The 21313-nt window shown below is 57.2% G+C and overlaps 7 protein-coding genes across 7 annotated transcripts; 2 read left to right on the top strand and 5 right to left on the bottom strand.

Annotated features, from left to right (window-relative positions):
- Positions 1-784, bottom strand: SLS55_009226 (uncharacterized protein; the record flags this gene model as incomplete). Its single annotated transcript, XM_066780628.1, has 2 exons — positions 1-698; positions 763-784. The coding sequence occupies 2 exons, from the start codon at positions 782-784 to the stop codon at positions 1-3; spliced, it is 720 nt and encodes a 239-aa protein (XP_066628574.1).
- Positions 785-1053: 269 nt separating this feature from the next.
- On the top strand, positions 1054-2619 carry SLS55_009225 (uncharacterized protein; the record flags this gene model as incomplete). The annotated part of the gene is made up of 2 exons (XM_066780627.1): positions 1054-2247; positions 2536-2619. The coding sequence occupies 2 exons, from the start codon at positions 1054-1056 to the stop codon at positions 2617-2619; spliced, it is 1278 nt and encodes a 425-aa protein (XP_066628573.1).
- Positions 2620-4415: 1796 nt separating this feature from the next.
- On the bottom strand, positions 4416-6158 carry SLS55_009224 (uncharacterized protein; the record flags this gene model as incomplete). Its single annotated transcript, XM_066780626.1, has 3 exons — positions 4416-5138; positions 5188-5655; positions 5709-6158. The coding sequence occupies 3 exons, from the start codon at positions 6156-6158 to the stop codon at positions 4416-4418; spliced, it is 1641 nt and encodes a 546-aa protein (XP_066628572.1).
- A 1269-nt stretch (positions 6159-7427) lies between these two features.
- Positions 7428-8764, bottom strand: SLS55_009223 (uncharacterized protein; the record flags this gene model as incomplete). Its single annotated transcript, XM_066780625.1, has 2 exons — positions 7428-8690; positions 8756-8764. 2 exons carry the CDS (start codon positions 8762-8764, stop codon positions 7428-7430), a joined length of 1272 nt encoding a protein of 423 aa, XP_066628571.1.
- Positions 8765-12357: 3593 nt separating this feature from the next.
- Positions 12358-13829, bottom strand: ENO1 (phosphopyruvate hydratase; the record flags this gene model as incomplete). The annotated part of the gene is made up of 4 exons (XM_066780624.1): positions 12358-13153; positions 13203-13542; positions 13595-13651; positions 13706-13829. The coding sequence occupies 4 exons, from the start codon at positions 13827-13829 to the stop codon at positions 12358-12360; spliced, it is 1317 nt and encodes a 438-aa protein (XP_066628570.1).
- Positions 13830-14647: 818 nt separating this feature from the next.
- On the top strand, positions 14648-15991 carry RPT4 (26S proteasome subunit rpt4; the record flags this gene model as incomplete). The annotated part of the gene is made up of 4 exons (XM_066780623.1): positions 14648-14867; positions 14925-15311; positions 15361-15817; positions 15871-15991. The coding sequence occupies 4 exons, from the start codon at positions 14648-14650 to the stop codon at positions 15989-15991; spliced, it is 1185 nt and encodes a 394-aa protein (XP_066628569.1).
- Positions 15992-19137: 3146 nt separating this feature from the next.
- Positions 19138-20547, bottom strand: ERD1 (protein-ER retention protein; the record flags this gene model as incomplete). The annotated part of the gene is made up of 4 exons (XM_066780622.1): positions 19138-19226; positions 19282-20293; positions 20348-20397; positions 20457-20547. The coding sequence occupies 4 exons, from the start codon at positions 20545-20547 to the stop codon at positions 19138-19140; spliced, it is 1242 nt and encodes a 413-aa protein (XP_066628568.1).
- Between the last annotated feature and the right edge of the window lie 766 nt (positions 20548-21313).

Genomic DNA, 21313 nt, shown 5'->3' with positions numbered 1-21313 from the left:
CTACTCTGCTGCAAGTTCGAACTCTAGCTCCACAACCTCGCCAGCTTCGGCCCCTTTCGCCTCTCCACCAACCACCTCCTCCAGACGCCGCCGCAACTCCAGCTCGCCGAAGAAATTGGGTGTCTCGCTCACACGCACGAAGCCCACCCTCTCGAAAAGGCGCAGGCTCCGGTCGTTGGTGGCGCCGATCTTGACGCGGAGGTGCTTCAAATGTGCTCTCCCCGGGGCTGAAGGCGACGCTGCGCAGTACTCGGACAGAATGCCATCGACGCGGCGACGGATGTAGGCCATAAAGGCAGACAGCACGGCGGCGCCGTAGCCGCGGTTCTGGTGGGCGGCCGAGGCGATCATGATCTCAAGCTCGCCAACGACGGACAGAGGTTTTGTAGAGGGAGATGCGTCGCCATCTTCGTCCTCGTCGTCAGGGACGAGGAAGAGGTTCACGTCGCCGATCATGGCGGCCGGGGCATCGTCGACCTTGGCCTGGATTCTGGACGGAAATGTCGGCGCGACGCAGACGATGAAGGTCAGCTTGTCGGCATCCTCACGCCAGCTGCGCTGCATGGTGTACTCCTCGTCCAGAGTGAGCGGCTCCGACGCCGTGGCCTCGCGGATGGCGGGGTCTTGCATCCACTCATGGTAGGTGGGCACGTGGTGGGCGCTGTAGGGGACTAGCAGGACGCGGGGGGCGACGAGTGCTGCGGCGGGGTAATGAGTCAGTCGGGCTGTTGCAGAAGCGAGTTCGCGGGGATGCGGACGCACCGGTGTGCTCGTTTATCCTCATCTTCGAGACGTGAAGTCCTCGTGGCGTGTGGGTTGTCTTGCCTGGTGCCGAAGCCGGAGCAGAGTTTTTGGCCGTCACGCCTGTGCGCGCGAGCTTTCACTCTTCCGACAGCGTGTCCCATCCTTTCCGCCATGACTCGGGCCTCTCATGGAACCGCTTGGCCCGTGTGCAGTGCACGATGGATGACGTCATGGTGTTGAGCGCTCCCGGCCCGTCTGCTTTGTTTCCGTCGTCTCGACTCAAACGCCATGACAGTCGCAGACCCACCAATGGACCGTGAGAAGCAGCACATCCTCATCACTGGCGGTTGCGGCTTTCTCGGTAGGCACATCGTCTCTGCCTTCGTCTCTCAGCATCCCTCCCACGAATACACCGTTGTAGACGTCGGCCTTGCTTCGTCACACCCTGGTTGCTCCAATGTCCGCTATATCCAAGTCGACATTCGCGACCGAGAAGCCGTACGGCGTATCTTGACCGCCACACGCCCTACCGCAGTTGTGCACAGCGCCGGCATCGTCCCGGCTGGCGCGTCCCGGTACAGCCAACGCGACCGCAAGCGCGTGTTCGAGGTGAACGTGGATGGCACACGCAACGTCTTGAACGCAGCCAGGGAATGCGGGAGCGTGACAGCATTCGTCTACACGAGCAGCAGCACGGTGCTGGGGGACGATCTGAGCCGGCAGGTGCCCAACGCGAGCGAGCAATTCGAGGACGCGCGAAAGAAGAGGTGGATCTACGGGGAGTCGAAGGTCATCACTATATTAACTCCATTCATGACCCCTGGCTCCGCTGCAATGCTGATGTTCCCTCTCCAGACGCACGCCGAAAACCTCGTCCTTGCGGCCAATTCCCCCTCCACGCCGCGGCCCTTCCTCACCACTGCCCTCCGGCCATCCGTTCTCTTCGGCCCGGGCGATACCAACCTCCTCCCGCCCATTCACGCCCTCATAGCCACCCGCGTGGCCACCACCGTCACCCTTGGCTCCGGCTTCAACCTCTACGATGTGACCTATGTCACCAACGCTGCCGACGCCCACGTCCTCGCTGTGCATAATCTCTTCCTGGCTGCCGCCATACCATCAACACCACTATCACCAGCTCTCTCCGACTATCACGACGACGGAGCTCCTCCTTCCGCCGCTGGTCTGCCCATCTTCATCACCAACGCCTCGCCTGTCCCCTTCCGTGACTTCTGCCGAGCCGTGTGGGCGCGCTTCGACCATCACCCGCCCTTCGAGGTGCGCGTGCCTGTTCCTGTCGCCAGAGCATTGGGCAGCCTCGCTGACACCGTTTCCTGGGTTCTGAGCGGCGGCGGTCTGTGGCGAAGCCCGCACTTTAGTCTGTCGAGAGGTGCCGTTGAGGACGCCGTGGGCGTGAGGTACGCGAGCGGCAAGAGGGCGAGGCACGTGCTCGGATACATCCCCAGAATCGGATTGACGGAGGGTTTGGACTTGGCTTGTGAGGTGAGTCGGTTTGTTTTCCCGGCATCTTTCCCTTGCTTTCAAGGACGAAGAAACGGAGTACGTGAAGATGGGAAGCTTCGTTTTTGGTTTATCCTACGCTGGGAGACCTCATTGAGCTGACTGAATCGAACCTATAAAAAAAAGGACTACAAAAGGGTTCTGATGGAAAGGAAGAAACGAAAACAGCCACAGGAGCATGTAGGCGGGTTTAGGTAGCATTGGCCGTGCCGGATCCTTTGTTTTTTCCCACCTATCAGTGCGTTTCATTCTTTGAATTCTCGAGTAAAGTCATTTAGGAATAACAATGCTGCCTCCGTTGAATTTACTCCTGATGCTTCTCCTAAGTCCTTTCTACCGGTACCGGTGGAATGAAAGTGAACCAACACTCAATATTCAAACAGGAGCTAAGACAGATATTCTTCACACATACCAACTTCACCTATGTGCAAAGATCGAACTCCTGGAGATAAGAGAACTAGAAAGGGTCATTATCAGTTGAAGCGAGGCGGTCCGCTCCTCGCCCGCTCTTACTACAGTGCAACGAATGTTTCACTGACCACCCTAAGCAGGATACTTGTAAGAATCGTTGATTACCATGCTGTTATGCAAGCAAGAGTCGTTCAGCTAGAAATGATTGCCAGTGAAATATTCACGTGACAGTGTCTAACCATCATGCTCCCCCAGTGTGCTAATTAGTCCTGGTCAAAGAGATTTGCGAGTTGCCAAATAGCCTTTGCTGCGTCTTCTAGACGACGGCCGCTCTCGAACAACTCATGTGCATCCCTCCTTGCTAGATATTGGTTGTTGCATATTCCTCTAGCCATCAGATCTTCCATATTGTCGAATCCCTCTGCATACTTGATGCACCGGGGGTTGTGTTTGCACACGATGATTTTCTTGTCATCATGCGGGCACTCAATCCAAACCTCGCATCCTTTCCGTAGCTGGTTGACGTGAGAGTCCTCGAAGACCACGTGCCCCAGAGACAGACAAGCTGGATTGCCACAAAGGTGAGTGGCGGTCTGGCCCTCACCCAAACGGTAGCTTCCTGCCGCCACTGCGACCACTGGCCCCAAGGTCACCACCTTGTCTTTGCCTGCCCAAGAAATCTGTATGTAGCCATTGGGTTTGGATGGCTTCGCCAGTGAGAGCAGGCACCATCCATCCTTCTTGGATCCTTTGTTGGAATAATAATCGACAACTCTGTTTGCTTCCGCTTTGTCAGAGTAAAGCCGCAGTATGAGCTGCTCTTTTGTCAGGCTCTTCACATCGTTCTTGGAAAGCCGGTGGCCGGGGGAAGATTGGTGAGGCGAAGACGCGCTGCCATCTGCATTTGCTGGTTCCAAGGAATGGCTCCTATCACGCCGTAAGCACCCACCATGCCACGTTGACTGATGGCTTACTTACTGCTGCATAGTTTGGGTGTACAGTTGTGTGAGATCATGGAGAGTGAGGGAGTGATGATTGCAGAAGAATCGAAGCCGACCAGGCGCATGGCCAGTGCACGTGGACGCGGCCTCTTTTTCCTTTTGCTGCCTTTTTAAAAGTGAGTTGATATGGGCACTCACCCACCACCAAGTTGCCACTTTTCTTGTCTGCACTTCGAAGATCGTGGATGTACATACCAGATTCCCTAGGTGGATCAGTTATGAAAAGGGAAACATGGTTTTTGGCTAGTTCCATCAATTCACACAATTTGAAACCTGCTATTTTCTGCATTATACTTCATTTCTCCTTCCCCAGCCAATCTTACCATCACTGACAACTATCGAAAGACCAGATAATAAAGCACAACTTGAGGTATCAGTGACAGACTGTCTACGTCCGCATGTTCGACTTCATACGTCGTTCAACAATTAAAAACTCCACCCTGCCCGAGGTATCAAACCCAAATATCTTCCGGAAAAAAATATGAAAAAATGAAAGAGAAAAGGTTTGATCAAAGATTCAGGAACGACGTTGCGACGCTCAAGACACGGCGCTGTGCCAGGATATCTCAATCAGATAACGAGAGACGGGAATGCGTGAATAAGTGGGGATCGCTCCGCTTCTTTCCGTAAAAAGCCCATTTATGCCAGATGTACAAGTGGGAAATGCCAGTTCTGAGGATATCAAGAAAGGAATAAAATTTCGATTTGTGGCACCGCCACTCAGAAACCCGTCTTCGCTTATTGGCGATGTTGCTGCTGAAGCCCGAAGTCGAAACCGTGCTGTTGCTGCTGCGGTGGATAGCTCGGGCTTGTCATGGGCGAGCCGTACGCGCCAGGGATGGGTACAGCCTCGTACTGCTGCTCGCCCGGGGCGGCGGGCACATGCTCCTGAATGCGCTCTTGATGCTGAGTAGGAGCGAATCCGGGGCTCATAGGTTGCGGTGGCGAAGGCTGGCGATAGCTAACGTCGTTGGGCGGGCTGGGCTGTCTGCTGGAGGGCGGACTGACGTCTGCACCGTGGGCCTGGGGAGAGACGGGCGCATCGTCGAAGCCATTCTGCTGCATCTTCGGAGTAGCGCCAGTGACGCGGATCGGCGGTGGCTGTAGCTGAAATGGCTTGGGCTCTGCGAAGCCGCGTGGGTACTGGACGCTTTCTTGGCTCTCATGGGGAGCAGCGTGGCCATTTTCGGCGGCTGATAGAGGGTCGATATAGCGCGGGTGGCCTGGTGGAGCCTTCCAGCCGTCACCAGGAGTGAGCGGTGGCGGACCAAATCCAGGGGTGTTGGGCGCGGATTGCGAGCGAAGTTGGGCAAGGTATAGATCAGAACGGGCACGATCGCGGACTGCCATGGACTTCCGGAGCTTGCGCTTGGACCAGAAGCGGTAGAAAACAATGCCGTAGACGATGATGGTCAGTGTTTCTATGACAACTTCAATGATGCAGCAGACAAGGGACCAGTCCTGGGAATGTTAGTTGGCACCACAGAGCAGAGAGGATGTGAAGTCTTACCTGAAGTCTGCACACAAGAGCGTACTGGACCTCGGCTTCAAAGAGCTCGCGACGCTTGTTGTCCTTGCATGCCCAGCCCCACATGTCTTGCCCACTTCCATTCACCTTGCTTGAATTCAATACGGCAGCACCAATTGCCCACATGACAATGCTGAAGATGAAGAAAGCGACGGCGAAGACGGTGTAGTAGACGGCTACCTTCTCGGCTCTCCGGTGGCCACCTCTCCAGTAAGCGGCGAGAATGACGATGGACATGAACAGCGAAATGCATGCGATGACGAGCAGGAGAATCTGGGGCCAGGTCTTGGTGCCCTCGGCCCAAGGAGGCAGGTTGCTGCGAGCCGGCAGGTGCTTTGTGGCATTGAAGATGGAGAAGGTGGCTGCAAGCATGGAGAGGACAATAAGGCTGCAGCTGAAGTTGATGCCGCGAAGGAAGAGTTTGGCAACGCGTACACGAAATTTGATTTTCTGGGGGCTTGATTAGACGGTGTGACGTTGGGTTGAGGCAATGGCTGGCTTACAAGGTCCTTCTGTTGCTCCTGCTCTGTATCCTCTTCATGCTTCTCCAGGACTTGCTCTTCCCTGAAGGTAGGGCTCAGGACGCTCTCGAAATTGCGGGGCGGCGCACCAGGCGACTTGAGGGCGCTCTTGAGCGGGCTCTTGGGAGTTGGCGGGGGCAGGTATCTCCTGTCGGTCTCCTCCATCTCGACGCCGCTGCTAGAGTCGTGGCCCGAGGCGCGGTTGTTCAGGTAGCCGAAGCCAACGTCGGCGGGCTGGGGCTGTGGCGCGTAGTGGTTTGTGGGAGGGTCGGAGAAGGGCGAGCGGGTGGGCTCGAGAGGCGAGTGCACAGAGGTAGCTTCAGCAAAGCGGGCTGTCCGGGGCGTCTTGAGCGAAGTGGCGAACGAGTCAGTCGACGGGCGACGACCGGTTGTAATGGTCACTGTGGGGATGGGTTTGTCGTTGGCTGACATGTCTCTCGGATGCGACAGGAGCGGGGATGACGTGAGAGGAGCATGCGTATGCAGAAGGAAAGCAGCGTCGAGCTTCGATCGGACCCGCTTCACGAAGCTCAAGCAAAGGAGAGACGAAGGTGGAGGAAGTGCGGAATTACGGGAAGGCCAGCTGCCGGAGAAGAGAGGTGAAGAAAAGGGCAGGGTGGACGGGGGCTCGCGGCTTTTGTCTGGGCGGGCGCTTCGCGAGGCAGCGCGCAGATTGGACGGCAGGCGTCGAGCGCTTGGAGGTGGAGAGAGGCGGCGGCGGGACGGGCGGCGGGCACTTACAGGCTCAAGTAGGTCGGGCTGGCGCCGTGGGTGCTGCGCGAGCTGATAGGCGCAGCTGCGGGTGCTGAGGTCCAGAAATAGACGCCGGGATCGATGGGCTGCAGCCGCCGTTAGCAAGCGTGCTTTTAGATAGAGCAGTAGCGGATTTGCGTACCCCGGACTCGTGTCGCTGGGTCTTGGTGGGACGCGTACTATTGTAGCTCGAGCAGTGGTGGTCAGCAGCGGGCGGACTGGCGCGCTGCAGCAGCGACAGCGGGCGAGGCGAATATGAGGAACTGGAGGGAGAGGGAGCGCAGCAGAGGCGGCCAGAGCGGTGCTGGCAGCTCTTCGCGGTGGCCATAAGCGCCCGGCATGCTGAGGTCCAATTAAGGCGCCGAGTGTAGCGCTGAGGTCGCGGTGGAGGTGCACACGCCCGGCAGGCAGCAGGGATGTTCTGGCGCGCCATTGGCCGGCAGCGGTGGAGCTAACGCGCACCCTGGCCCGCGCGTCGGCCTGCGCGTCGAATCACGGCGGGAGTGCAGATCGAGCAAGAAGACCCTGCTGCCGCTGCTCTGCTGGCCGGCACTGATTTGGCGCCCGCCCGCTCGACGACAGCGCGACATGGCCTGACGTGCCTGGCCCTCGACATGGACGTGTGCCGGTGCAGGAAAGCCAGCATCGCCACCGCTTCCTTGCTATAATGCCGTCCCGCTGCTATTCTGAGGAGATTTTCCACGCCTAGGCGTTCCTGCATCTTGCCCCGCCCACGGCTGGCAAGTCTCCATGACGTGCGAACCCATGCATGTCAGATTATCGTCTCGACCTGCCGCTCCCTTGCATTGTCTGTACACCACCAGTACGCTCAGTCATCACACAGTCTCACGCTGGGTTCATAGGTTGTGCTCAGGTCTATTGTTGGTCACATTTACGTTCGGTTGAATTGAGTACAGCTAAATCAACGCCCGCACCCGCCCGCCCTGCTCAGAACGGCTTGCCGTCCTCCCAGCCAGAACCTCTCGAGAAGTTCGTCCCTCTTAACTTCTTTCTGTAGTCCTTCCAATACGTGTGGTTCTCGGTCTCTGGCTCTCCGCTGCCCTTTCTGGGCTTCTGCGCCCCGGCCTGCAGCCCACCATCCCCCGAGGCCTTCTCTTTGCCTTTTTTGCTCGACGTTACCGGCCGACATGGAGGCTGCGGTGACGGCGGATCCCACCAGGAGACGCGATGGTCGTCGCCCCTAGGCTCACGCGCATCATGATCGCCGCCGTTACGCCGCTGACGCTGACTGACCAACTCCGCGGCGACGCTACGTCTATCCACGCCCTGGTCCGAAACCATCGGGCGGTGCTGCGTGTCCCTCAGCAGCGGTGACACCCGGGCCACGCCCTCATTCGTGGCCAGTGGTGAACGCTTATGGGCATCGTCATCGTCGTCATCCCCGCGGCCCCCACCACCACCGCCGCCGCCGCCGCCGCTCTGGCCGAGCCCGGGCGGGTTGCGCCCAAAATGCTCCCTCGCACCGTGAGGTGGGGTGGGTGGTGCACGAAAGTCGAGGCTCTCAATGTGGCCGTCGTGCCCATCCTGTTGCACAAGGTGCTGCGCCGCGTTCTCTTCCTCGACCGAGATGCCTTGACACCCAAAAAAGCTATCGTCAGAACCGCGGCGCTGCGTCCTCGGGGGGCGGATTTGGCTGCCCGTGCCGAACAGAGAGGTGGGAGAGGGGACAAACCTACCAAAGAACTTGGCCGAGGGCGAGCTGGAGCGCGAGTCGGAGCCCTGCTTATCCACCGAGCTTCTGCTGCTGTACGGCGAGGAAAAGGGGCTGCCCTTGGTGACTTGTTGGTTCCAGGGTGCCGAAACGAGTTCCGGCTCTATGAAGTCCCCAAACTGCGTGACGCGCTCGTCGCCGTGCGGTAGCGTGTGCTGGGGCGACCCCTTGGCGCTCGATGCCGTAGACCTGTCCTTCTTACCTCGTGGCCAGAATGGAATCTCGAAGTTACTTCCGTCGCGTTTTGCCATGCGGTCTGCCATCGAGCCTCCGGTCTTGCCGGCGCCCAAAAGTGACCGGACACTCCCTTCACTACTGAAGCTCGGTCTTGCGCTGCTGGAATCGGCGGGCCTTGGGGATGATATGCTCATTTTCAGCGCCTTGCGCTCCTGGCGTTGACGCTCCTCCATCTTCTTCTCCTTCGCCCCCGCAGAGCGCTCGGAAACCCCCTTGCCCCAGTGCGACAGCTTGTCCGCGACCTTGGAGACGAGGTCGTCGAGGTCGTCCGGCCTCGTGTTTTCGTGCGCGTATGCGGTACGGTTACTGTATTCATGGAGGGTAGTGCCCGCGCGGCTAGCAGTAGGTCGGGAACTCGGGCACGATTTGTGATCGCGGGAAGAAGCAGAGGAAGAAGCAGAAGTAGCAGCAGGAGGTGGTCGGGGTTGATGACTCTTCCCGTTCTCGACCCTCTTCAAACCCAAGTTTTCCCGAGCCGCTTCTTTCTCGGCCTCCTCCTTCTTCCTCTTCTCCTGCCACCCCTTCCACCCCTCCTTTACCACTGCCCCTAGCATCTCTCCGTCGCTCGGCGGTGCTTCTCTGTACATCGTGACTAACCCTTTCTTCTCCCTCCTTCTAGGCTTCTCTGGTGTAGGCGCTTCGCTCTGCTGCCGTGTGATCGAGCTGCTACCGCGCACGGGCTTCTGCGCTACTGGGTTTGCGGTAGTAGGAAAGCCGATGCTGGCCCCAATGGGCTTGCGGTGCATAGTGGTCGCCGTCGCGGGACTGCTATGCGGGAGTCGGGATGCGAAGAATGGTGATGATGACGGTAATGGTGACTGCGCAGCCGACGGGACTATATGGGTGAGAGGCTCGCCGAGGCGCGATTGCTGCCTTGTTTGCCTCTCGTGATTGCGGAGCGTCGAGCGCATGGTTTCTTTCAATACGATTAGAATGATCGTCCTGTGATCCCTTCTGTCGAACAATACAGTGTCTGTCTGGCGTTCGTAGTTGGTAGAGATCGTCCAATTACCTAAATGTTTGAATGCCGTTGAGCGTTCTTTCGTATATAGTCTGTTGAGATGCTGTGTCTTATCCAGTAAGACACGTCGCGTGCAATTCCAGATGGTACGGGTGAAATGTGGAAGCAAAGCGACAGCGTAATCCGAAAGTGTATATACTTGGTGCGGATATGTAGTTAAACTGGTGGGGCTATCTTATACATGCCCAACGTCGACATTGTCCACTCTGAAGCTGAAACAAAGGTCGATGCGAGTCAAGAATAGAGAAGTGTGGGAAGGGTACTCTTTCACCGCTTTGTTGTATGGATAAGATAAAGGAATTGGAACAGGTGTGGCATTCTCCGACAATGTCATTGTCTTGGGTGGACGAGGGGCAAAACAACGCATGTGTTCAGCCAGGCGTTGCCTTTGAAACCTTGGGCAGTCTCGACACCACGCATGAATCCTAATCGAGAAGGCTTCCTCGCAAGAGCCATCACTTTTGATCCATATTGTATGGATTACAGTTTCCCCAGCTATCACTACAACCTCGTACATTTTCCTCCAGCGGCACTGCTCCCCTACACCTTTTTGACATCATCCGTTCATCTGCCGCCCCATTAAGATTGCACCCCCAATTTTACCTTCCGTGTTCTGCGTCCCAGAACTTTCCACCGACACGCCGACATGACGCAATTTGTCGTCCTTCCATTTATCGTTGAGCACAGGCTCCCCGTAAAGAAGGAGTGCAGAGAGGCTGATAAAGATATTTCCCGAAGAGAAACCCCTCGAAAAAAAAAGGAAAAAAGAGTCAGGAAGGGTGAATGCAGTACCAACACGATGTTCAAATCGTAGCAATGCTTAGAAACGAGCAAGAACAAGGGAAATCCATTAGATGATGTCCAGGTGTTTAATGAGACAGTTTCTCAAGGACAAAGAAGGGCAAATAAAATGACGAGCATTAAGCACGTACCGACAAAGCTCCACCCATGGTATTACAACAACAACAACAACGACATGAACAGCGCACCGCCAACTACGCCGATCAAGCTAGTCCGTTCGAGCCTACCCGCCGCATCTGTCGCGGGCTGCGGCTGAAGGCTTGACGCCGCTGGGAAACCCAAAGTTGAAGCCGAGCCGGACGGCACCGGCGTTGAATGTGAGCAAACTCCACTACCAGGACAAGTTGCGATAGTCGTTGTCGGGATGCTTGTTCCGCTGGCGATGGCGCTGGACGACCCGGTGATGATCGAGGTCGAATGTGTGCAGACGCCACCGGAGGACATGGTGCCAGGGCAGACAGTGACAACAACAGTTGTGTCCGGCACAGAAGAGGACAGACCGCCCGTGGGGCTGCCAGCCGAGATGGACGACGAGCCGGTCACGGGAGTGGCGCTGCCGGTGCCCGATGGCGTTGCCGGGGATGACGACGGGCCGGGGCCGGGACCGGGAACGGGAGAGCCGGTGGGTGAGGACGTGACGGGTGTGGCGGAACCGGAGGACGGTAACATGGTCGGGCTTGCTGACCCGCTCATGGGTGGGGCCGCACTGGTCGAGCAGGGAACGGTGAGAGTGACAGTGGCTGGGCCACCATCGGATCCGCACGATCCGCAGACAGTGACGGCGGTTGTGAAGCCAGGCGGGATCGATCCTGTAGTTGTCGCTGCGGACCTGGTGCTGCCAGTGTAGGTTTCGGTAACGGTGTAACCTGTTGAGGTCAAGCCGCCGGTGGGGCATATTGTGATGTAAGTGGTGGTGTAGGTGGTGGTGTGAATTGTTGGCAAAGGACTGCTACTGGCGCCCTTTTCGGTGCACGTTGTCAACACTTCTGTGACGACAGGTGGTGGTGTCGATGATGTAACGCATGGCTCGTAGCTAACTACCGTGATATAGCTAGGTGCCACTGACCCTCCAGGGGCTGAACTCTGCGCTGATGCACGGGCTGCTGCCACCAGGACGGCAAATGCTGCTGCCTTCATGACCGCTGGGACCTTGGTGTTGTGTAAATCAGGGGTAATCGCGCGAAGCAATTAAAAGAGTACGTTGAGTATGAATTAGGGGAAGACGATTCTGTTCAAATGAGCGACAGTCAGGTTTGTAACGATCGATGGGAGCAAAGATGCCAAATACAGCGAGGATAGCAGGTGATTTCAAGGAGAGTGGACTGGGGCTGGCGGCAATGGTAGAATCAGACGCTATATAGTCGCTTTCGGTTGTTGTCGAGTACCCTCAAGTTGGAATGTTATTGTCTTGGTATAATAATCTGGTGTTCCACAACCAAGACTTCCACCTTGGAACGGTTCGGAAGGGATGCAGCGACTGATAGGCCAGAAATCCACGGTCGTTCTTCTGGACACTAATGTCTTTGCTGTCATGTCTCGTCCGCAGCGCGCTAGTTGACGGAGCGAGAGCTAAATATTCGACTGCCTGTCTGACGGTGGGGTGTTTTGAGTTGTTTTATTTTTCTTGGTGGTGTCAGTTGAAATTCTTCAGCACCGAATCCAGATCAGTCTTCTCAAGAGTCTGCCGCTTGGCTTCTCATTTCCTTCGCCAAGCATTCCGGCTGTGATACCACTGTAGTAGTAACAAAACCGTAACAACCGTTGTCACAAACGCCACTGCTAAGGCCATTAGCAATTGTGTGGATCGGATGCAATAGGCCCAAGAGTGGGAAGAATAAAGCCATCAGATTGGTTGGCAGCAGGACGATGTCGAGATCTCGCGCATGGCACCAAGTGAGAGTTTTGATGAGTGTTGTCACGGCCGCCACAATCACTGCGCCACCTAGTGGAATGCGCAATGGCCGATTCCAACACACGCGATTTTGGAGATTGATTTGTCTGAAAGTAATTGGGAGTATCATTGTTCAAGTATCTTTTTTCTTTTCAGCTCATTGCTACTAGGAAATTCGTAACCCTATGCTTCGCATTTACAAGTTAACGGCGGTGCGGAAGTTCTTGCCGGCGTAGACAGCCTGGCTGCCAAGCTCCTCCTCGATGCGGAGGATTTGGTTGAGCTTTGCGAGACGCTCGGAACGCGCGGGAGCACCGGTCTTGATCTGGCCAGTGCGTAGACCGACGACAATGTCGGCAATGGTGACATCCTCGGTCTCACCAGAGCGGTGAGAGACCATGACGCCCCAGCCGGCGGCGAAGGAGTCCTTGGCGGCCTGGACAGCCTCGGTGATGGTACCGATCTGGTTGACCTTCAGGAGAAGGGCGTTGCAAGCCTTCTGATCGATGGCCTTCTTGATGAAAGCGGGGTTGGTGACAGTCAGGTCATCACCAACGATCTGGAAGTCAGAGGTCTTGAAGAAGTAGCTCCACGCCTCCCAGTCATCCTCAGCGAAGGGATCCTCGATGGAGACGATGGGGTACTTCTGAGCAAGGGCCTTGTACAGGTCCGCAAGCTGCTCGTAGCTGAGCCACTTGCTGGGGTCGCTGTTGGGGTTCTTGAAGTCCAGGTCGTACTTCTTGGCATCAGTCTTGTAGAACTCGCTGGAGGCAACGTCCATGGCAATCTTGATTTGGCCGGTGTAGCCAGCCTTCTCAATTGCGTCGGAGATCAGGTCAAGAGCCTCCTCAGGGGTTTGAATGTCGGGGGCAACACCACCCTCGTCACCGACGTTGCCGGCAGATTGGCCGTACTTCTTCTTGGCGAGGGACTTCAGCTGCTGGTAGACCTCAGAGCCCTGGCGCATGGCCTCGGTGAAAGTGGGTGCCTCACTAGGCATAGTTAGCCAATGCTGCGCGGGAGAAAGCGGGGAAAACGCACCTGGGAACAATCATGAACTCCTGGAAAGCGAGACGACCACCGGCGTGGGAGCCACCGTTCAGGACGTTCTGGAACGGAACAGGCAGGACGTAGGGCTTCTTGGTGCCAGCAAGGTCGGAGATGTGAGCGTAGAGCGGGACGCCCTTTTCAGCGGCGGCAGCCTTGGCAACGGCCATGGAGACACCGAGGATGGCGTTGGCACCGAGCTTGGTCTTGTTGGGAGTGCCATCGAGGTCGATGAGGAACTTGTCAACCTTGGACTGGTCCTTGACGTCGATGCCCTCCTTGATCAGCGCAGGGGCAATGACATCGTTGACGTTGGCAACGGCCTTGGTGACGCCTGGGACCGCAACGTCAGCCATTGCATCGAACACGGTGTTCGGAGAACATACCCTTGCCACCCCACTTAGACTTGTCGCCGTCACGGAGCTCGCAAGCCTCGTGGGAGCCTAATGTCAACTGTCAACAACAGCGTCGCCGGAGTTGGGCGCTGGGAAGCATACCAGTGGAGGCACCCGAGGGGACGATGGCGCGGTGGAGGCCAGTCTCGGTGACGATGTCGACCTCGACGGTAGGGTTACCGCGAGAGTCGTAGACAGAGCGGGCGTGGATCTTGGTGATGGCCATGGTTCTGGTGGGTGAGGGTTGCAGTCAGCGGATGGTGACGGTCAAGGGCCAACAGCAGCGGGAAGGTGGGCTATATAGACGGCAGGCCGCCGCAGCGAGTAATTTAAATCGCTATCAGGGATGACATTCCGCGTGATGTCAGATGTTCAGACAAACTCTGTGTCGAGAAAAGCGGCCCCTCTGCCGATAGCGCTGAGTTCCGGCGCACGGTTTGGGTAACCAGATGCTCATTCGACTGGCGTCACTGCGGAGCGGCGTGGAGTTTCAGGCGGCAAGGGTCGGCGAATTGCTTACCTGGGACGATGGAGGATGGCTGGAGATGCTTGGTGATGGATGCAGCAGCGCAGTGGTGAGGAAGACGGAAAGCGTTGAGGGTTGGCGGGGTCGCAGAGAAAAGGTGTGCAGCCCCTCCACGCCAAAAACGGAGCTGGGACCAGCGCCTCATTCGCCTCATCATCCCATCGAACCCTAGGGCCGGCAGCGCCATCTTCCCACTAGCGTCAACGGATCGATCCTTCTCACGTGATGTGCGGCAAAACGCTGCCCCGGGCGCCGGCCGGCCTGAGGTGCCAGCTAGCGGCGCGGCTGGAGCTGTGTCGTAGCTGGCGCGGCAGCTTGACACCATCCACGCACCTACCTTACCCACCCGCTCCTCCATCACGCCCTGCACGCCCTGCACACCCCACCCATCCGTGCCGCCTCGCCCTGTGCAGCGCCGCAGGCCCACCGTCCGTTGCGCGAATTTGTCACCCCAGCCGCCGCACCACCACCGCCGAACCCGACTCTACTCCGCCGAGCCCGCCCACCCGCCTCCCATCATGAGCGGCACCGGTTTGGACCCCGAGCGCGAGCATGCCCTGGACGAGTACAAGGCCAAGTTGCTGGAGTCTAGGGAATGGGAGGCCAAGCTCAAGGCCCTGCGGCTCGAGATCAAGGGACTGCAGCGCGACTACGACGTGTCCGAGGAGAACATCAAGGCCCTGCAGAGCGTCGGCCAGATAATAGGAGAGGTGTTGAAGCAGCTGGATGAAGAGAGATGTACGCCCCCCTCTGCCCCCGATGCTGTCGCTGGCTTACCGTGCTAATGGGATGCAGTCATTGTCAAGGCGTCGTCCGGACCGCGCTATGTCGTCGGCTGCCGGTCAAAGGTCGACAAGGCCAAGCTGAAGCAGGGCACCCGCGTGGCGCTGGACATGACGACGCTGACAATCATGCGCATGCTTCCTCGCGAGGTCGATCCGCTCGTCTACAACATGTCATTGGAGGACCCCGGCCAAGTCAGCTTCGGTGGCATCGGTGGCTTGAACGAGCAGATCAGAGAGCTGCGTGAAGTCATCGAGCTTCCGCTGAAGAACCCGGAGCTTTTCCTTCGTGTAGGAATAAAGCCGCCTAAGGGCGTCTTGCTATATGGGCCCCCCGGCACAGGAAAGACGCTTCTGGCGCGTGCGGTGGCGAGTAGTTTGGAGACGAACTTCTTGAAGGGTGCGTGGGATCTGTCTGCGGATAATGGCAATGGCTAACTGATTTGCAGTCGTTTCATCCGCAATCGTCGACAAGTACATTGGCGAGTCTGCCCGTCTAATCCGTGAGATGTTTGGCTACGCCAAAGAACACGAACCCTGCATCATCTTCATGGACGAAATCGACGCCATCGGTGGAAGGAGATTCTCGGAGGGTACATCGGCAGATCGTGAGATCCAGCGGACGTTGATGGAGCTGCTCAACCAGTTGGACGGTTTCGACTACCTGGGCAAGACTAAGATCATCATGGCCACCAACCGGCCTGACACTTTAGACCCTGCGCTTTTGCGTGCCGGGCGTCTGGACAGGAAGATCGAGATTGCTTTGCCCAACGAAGTTGGTCGTCTGGAAATCATGAAGATCCACGCCGCCAGCGTGCAGACGGAGGGGGAAATTGACTTCGAGAGCATTGTCAAGATGAGTGACGGCTTCAACGGTGCCGACTTGCGCAACGTTGTCACCGAAGCGTAAGTACTGCCTTTCCTCCATACTGTGCGCGCACTCGCTAACATGGAGATAGTGGCCTGTTCGCTATCAAGGACTACCGCGACGCCATCAACCAGGACGATTTCAACAAGGCGGTGCGGAAGATGGCTGAGACGAAGAAGCTGGAGGGCAAGCTAGAGTACCAGAAGCTCTAAGGGTGCTTCCTTGAAGCACATTCTTGTTATGACCAGGTATATTGCGGCCGGCGTTTTCTCGTGGAGGGGTTCGCGCACCAAAGGCATGGACTCGACAATTGCGTGATAGAAGCCGAACAGTGCTGTAATATATAAGATGAAAATTCCCCGACGCAACCTTGAAGCACTTCTAAGCCAGAACTGCCGCAGTTTTGTAGCAAACCAACACCCCACTTAGGTTCACGGTGCGGAGGTGCTTGGCTTTATGCTTCATGTCGCTTTGGGAACAATGTAGAACTGATGAGATTATTTGAACCATGATCCCCAGAGCAGATCCACTCGTGTTCGCGCTGCCCGGTTCAGTGCCAAACAGTCTCCACCTAAATCATGCTTCACATTGCGAGGGAATAGATTACAGCGCATCTAGGAGGTGATCGTCGGTGTCTCCAGTGTCACCTGGTGAAGTAGAACGGGTAGCCACTAGTCCGTACCTTCAATAATATTGATTCGCTATAGCGAATGGTAGGACCTATCGCACCGCCTGGCGGTGGGTACACAACACCTAAACCCCGAAGCTCTCGGGCCTGTGAGAGCTTTTTGTTGTCAGAACTCGTTTCTTTTCCTCCCCTCCCCTCCCCTTCCCTCGGCAGGTGTGAAGTACTTGAAGCAGCGTGCTCCTCCAGGAGCGCTTACACAACACCGCAGCGTGAGCTTAACGGTACCAATGCATGAGTTACGACACAGCTCACGTGCCGTTCTTCTTTATGTCGGCAGCCTTCCTAACTTGCGCCTCCAGCGACGCCATCTCCGCTGCATATCCCCCAAGTTGCACATCAGTTCTGATTGCGTCTTTACCGCATGCAAGTGACTAGGAACTTCGTCGTCCGAACTTGCATTCAGCAAATAGCAGCTACGTACCGGTTTTCTCTTCTTTGATCTCCAAGCTCTCGAGCTTTAGCCAGCCCCAGTATAACACCTGGTAGGTGACAAGTGCGCCGAGGAAGACCTTGGCCACAGGAGCGCCAAAGTCGCGATAGAAAGCTCTCTGCGCGCGGACATGTCAGCGCGGAAGCAGTGTCGATATCCTTCCCATTGACTCATTGGATACATGTGGAAACGAGAAGAGGAACATGGATCCGTCGCACGGTGTTCGGTGTCTGTGCGAGCGTAGAAGCAAAGGCCGAGCTTACTTGCGCATTCGCGTACGTGGAGGATTTCTCCTGCTTGGGCGGGTTCGGTGGTTGGTACGATGAATACTGCCTGCCTGCTCTGAGGCTCAATGGCCACGACGAGGTCCTGGCGGCGGCGGCGGCGACAGCAGCGGAGGTGGTGCAACGGGGCAGCAGCGGCGACAGGCCGACCACGCGCGACACGGTGGTGCCGATCATGACTTCTGGCAGCGCCGCGGAGTCCGTCCAGGCAACCTCAGGATTGCGGGCTATGACTCCTCAGGTGGCAGGCGGCGTTGGCGGTGTCGAGGCTGGCGGAGAGGGGGGTCAGGCAACGTGGTCTTTGGCGGAGCTGTAATAAAATGGTTCGTTGCGAAGCGCGGGATTGAAGCTCGCCATCCTCCCTCCGCATCCAAGACCCACGTAGCCACATTGAGCAATAACCACGACCGTTGCTCTCTTTGCAAGCCTCGACGACAGTGCCTACACGCCTCTCGCTCTGAAGCTCCGGTCCTCTGAAAGCTTCCAGCCTCGCTCGCAACCGCGCGCAGCCAACTCCTCTCCAGGCCACCTCCGCGCTCCCGCCGCAACCCTCCGCAACCGCACCTTTCCACCGCCCCTCTCCACCAACAATGGTAAGAGCGCTAGGCCCTTGACTCTCAGCCTTGCCAAACACCAAGTTGCAATGCTCCAAGCTCTTCCCTCATATACACCTCTCGAGCGCGCGCTCCCCTCCCTCGACCACCGCTTTCTCCCAGAAGCTGACATCCGCCCCTCACGCCAGGCCCAAACCCCACAGCAGCGCCTCGCCAACGAGCGTTTCGCCAAGTCCGAGGCGTCCAAGCGCGGCAAGCCGCAGGCGACGATCAAAAAGCAGGAAGCGCACAAAAGCCCAATCAGCAAGGGCTGGATCGGTACGTGAGCATCTCGAACGCATTCGCGCCGCGCCTTTCCTAGAGACGGCGGCTTCGAGAACGGATACACGGACAAAAAACCTCCAACACAAAACGCTGACTCGGTGTCCCTCCTTCAGCTGTCCTGGCCTTCATTCTCTGCGGAGGCCTCCTCTTCGAGCTCCTGCGCCTGTTTTTCTAGATGATGGCGACCCAGACATTCTACGTGGTGAACGCTTGTCGGTGTCTAAAGTGTCAAGGGGTGGATGAAGGGAAAGAAAACAACATGGGCGCACCGGAGAGACGAAGACGAAGCATTGGGGAGTACGTGAACCTGGAAACCCTAAAGCAGGAAGAGACGGGGAGTGAACTCTACAGCCTGAGAATGGCCGGAGTCGCGAGCGGACATGCGTATTCCATTCAGGTGCGGCCCATGAAAAGTGTGCCGCTTTCCCCTTTTCAAAGGCCAAGGGGATGGCCCTCAACTTTCGAGCTCTATTTGTCTTTCTTTCTTTGATGTCTTTTCCTGGGATGAGGGAGTTATACGGGCATTGTCGATTTCGCGGAGATGGTTTTATTCGGTTTCCTCTTCCCGAAAGCGTACTTGGGACTGGAATAATAGAAGCACGTTCATGGAGCGATACCTGCATGTGAACCGTATCCAATTCCCTGGCTGTTCACCAGCGATGTGTCTCGATTGATAGAACTCGAAAAAGCCGCGCAAGAGGTCACAGAATATTTCGTCCTCTGGCAGCCGTACTTTGTTAGGCATTGCGCTCAGCATACATGGGTAACTGAGGCCGGAATGTGAACATTTTCGCATTGATCCAGATCAACATCTGCGCCTGGGCGTTTAGTCGCCAATAGAACGAGCTTATATGCACAAAAAGGTGGGTTGTGAGATGGGCGAGGCCCTTGGTAGTTTTGCTCCTCAGTATTACGACAGCACACAGAATGCTTGCGATTAAGAAAAGAATACAGGTGCCTAAGGTGTCGGCGCGATCATCTATGCCTCCATTTATACAAGGACCCCCCCTCCCCCCCCCCCCCCCCCCCCCCCCCCCCCCCAAAAAAAAAAAAAATGGAAAACTTGGCCGTCTAAAACTCAATCCTCGTCGTCGAACTTGTGGCCATTTTGGTGGTGGAAGTCACCGAGAAGGATGTCATCAGGCGCTGGACCACGATTGTTGCGGGCTGTTTAGCCATATTAGCAATAACGAACAAGAGCAGGCTGCTTGGCCGGACTTACTCCACTCGGTTTCCACTCTGAAGAAGATCCAAACCCATCTCCTGAATACCTCCATCAGCTGCATCACGAAAATGCCACCCTCGAGATCATTGAAATGGTCCAGATGCGGGCTGAGCTTGATGCTCCAGGTGCACCTGAGGAAGAAGTCGACAACAACCACCGTGTAGTACATCTGCTTGGCATGAAACCAACGTTGGCGGCGAAGTCCCCAAGGATGCTCGGGGTTGCTTCGTTCGGAGGAAAACAGTGTGAGGTCCCAGTCCTTTGCGACGTCCCAGTAGAACGAGTAGAACGAGTTCGCCAGGACGGCTGCGAGCCAGAGGCGGAAGAGGCCGGCCTCGGACATGCCGAAGGACGCCGGGTCGTAGCCGCGCTGTAGAGCACTGAGTATAATGACGGGGAAGGCGCTGGAGTACTTGAGCGCGTTGGCCAGGTGCTGGCCGCCCCAGCCATGCGGTCCGATACTGCCGCTGCGGGCGTTGCTGCGGCGCACGCGCAGGAATTCGATCAGGCACTGCCGCAGCCGGATCAAGCTGGGAATGCTGATGATGAACGGCACCCAGAAGGCCCCGCCGCAACTGCGCTCGGGCTTGCCAGTCGAGTGGCGGGAGGACGAGAACATCATGCAGAGCGTGACGAAGAGGTCGCCGAGCACTTTGGCATAGGATGTCAGAGCATCAGCCATCAAGATGTCGCCGAATTTGCCGTCCTGTGCCTCGGCGATGCCGCCGACGCTGATGCGCTTGAGGGTTGCCATGAAGCGGAACCGGCCTGACCGCGAGAGCGAATGCCAGGGCAACACTACGCAGAGCACCATGACCACCAGATAAAGGTTTGGGAGGGCCTCCCAGTCCACGACGCGCGCGGGGTCTCCATGTGTGATGGTCCAGAAGAGGAAAAGGGAGATGAGCAGCGGGATCGTGAGCAGCGCCGCAAGACGATAGGTGGAGAGATGATGGGGCGGGTGTGTCGCAGAGGGGCGGCCCGGGTATTTGATCAAGGAGGGGACATCCTGTACACAGCCATCGTCAGTGGGCAATGCGGCGCGGTGGGGTTTCCAACGTACAATGCGGATGAGGAACAGGTAGTGGAGATTGGCTCCCCAGGCCCAGACACCTGCGGCAGAAGTGAGTACAGACAGACTTCCAGAAGTGTTACTAGCGCTCACAACCAACCCAGTACTATGATCACGGCGACGCGGTAGGGCAGCGGTAGCCAGCGCGTAAAGGAGTCCAGCTCCGGCTCGACGTGCGCGTCTCCGTCCATGGCTCGGCTCGTCCGATTACACCGCACCGGCTTGGACACTTGGGCGGGTACGGCAGCGCATGCAGAACGCGATGGCGCGCAAATGGGAGCAAGGCAGACGACAGTCAAGGCGAGGATGCGAACATCGTCATTTGCGACACATGTCCATGTCCACGACCGGCCAGCCCTACGCACGGCGGTACCGTTTCTCCGCGCGGCGCGCGCCGGCAGGGATCCCTTGCCGCCTGGCGCTTGCATGGCGCATCATCATCCGCGCATCGTGATGCTAGGACGCCGTGCTGATGCGCTCAATTGACCAATTGGATAGGTCCGCAGTGCGCGCCGCCACCGTTTCTCGGGCTGGCGGCGTTGCGGCGTGACTGCGCTACTTGTTTGTATGACGTTTCGAACGAGTGCTTGGGAAGGTAGCGCGTGAACGCAGCGTCCCTTCCGGGACGTGATATCAATGCCGCAGCGCACCTCGTCAACTCCATCTTCATTCTCCCCCGACCTTGCAAGTGAGTCCGCCATCTCCGCTCTTCGGTTGATTGGCGGCGCAACAAAGTTGACAGCATACCAGAGCCCCAAACAGCGCCCTACTGCTATCCTCATCCTTGCTCCCTCCCACCCCTCCATCCATCCATCTGCAATGGCAAATCTGCTCAAAAACAAGGCTGTGTGGGTTGTGGGCGGTGCTCTTGGCCTCTTCTACATGGTGCCCAAGTTCAGTGGTAACTCGGACAACGTCTTCGAGACTCCCGGCGTTCAGAATATCGGTGAAAGATGG

This window comes from Diplodia seriata, assembly GCF_021436955.1.
Source record: "Diplodia seriata strain FDS-637 chromosome Unknown scaffold_10, whole genome shotgun sequence".
NCBI lineage: Eukaryota > Fungi > Ascomycota > Dothideomycetes > Botryosphaeriales > Botryosphaeriaceae > Diplodia > Diplodia seriata.
Note: the sequence above shows the minus strand (reverse complement) of the source record. Positions and strands in the feature narration are given on the sequence as shown.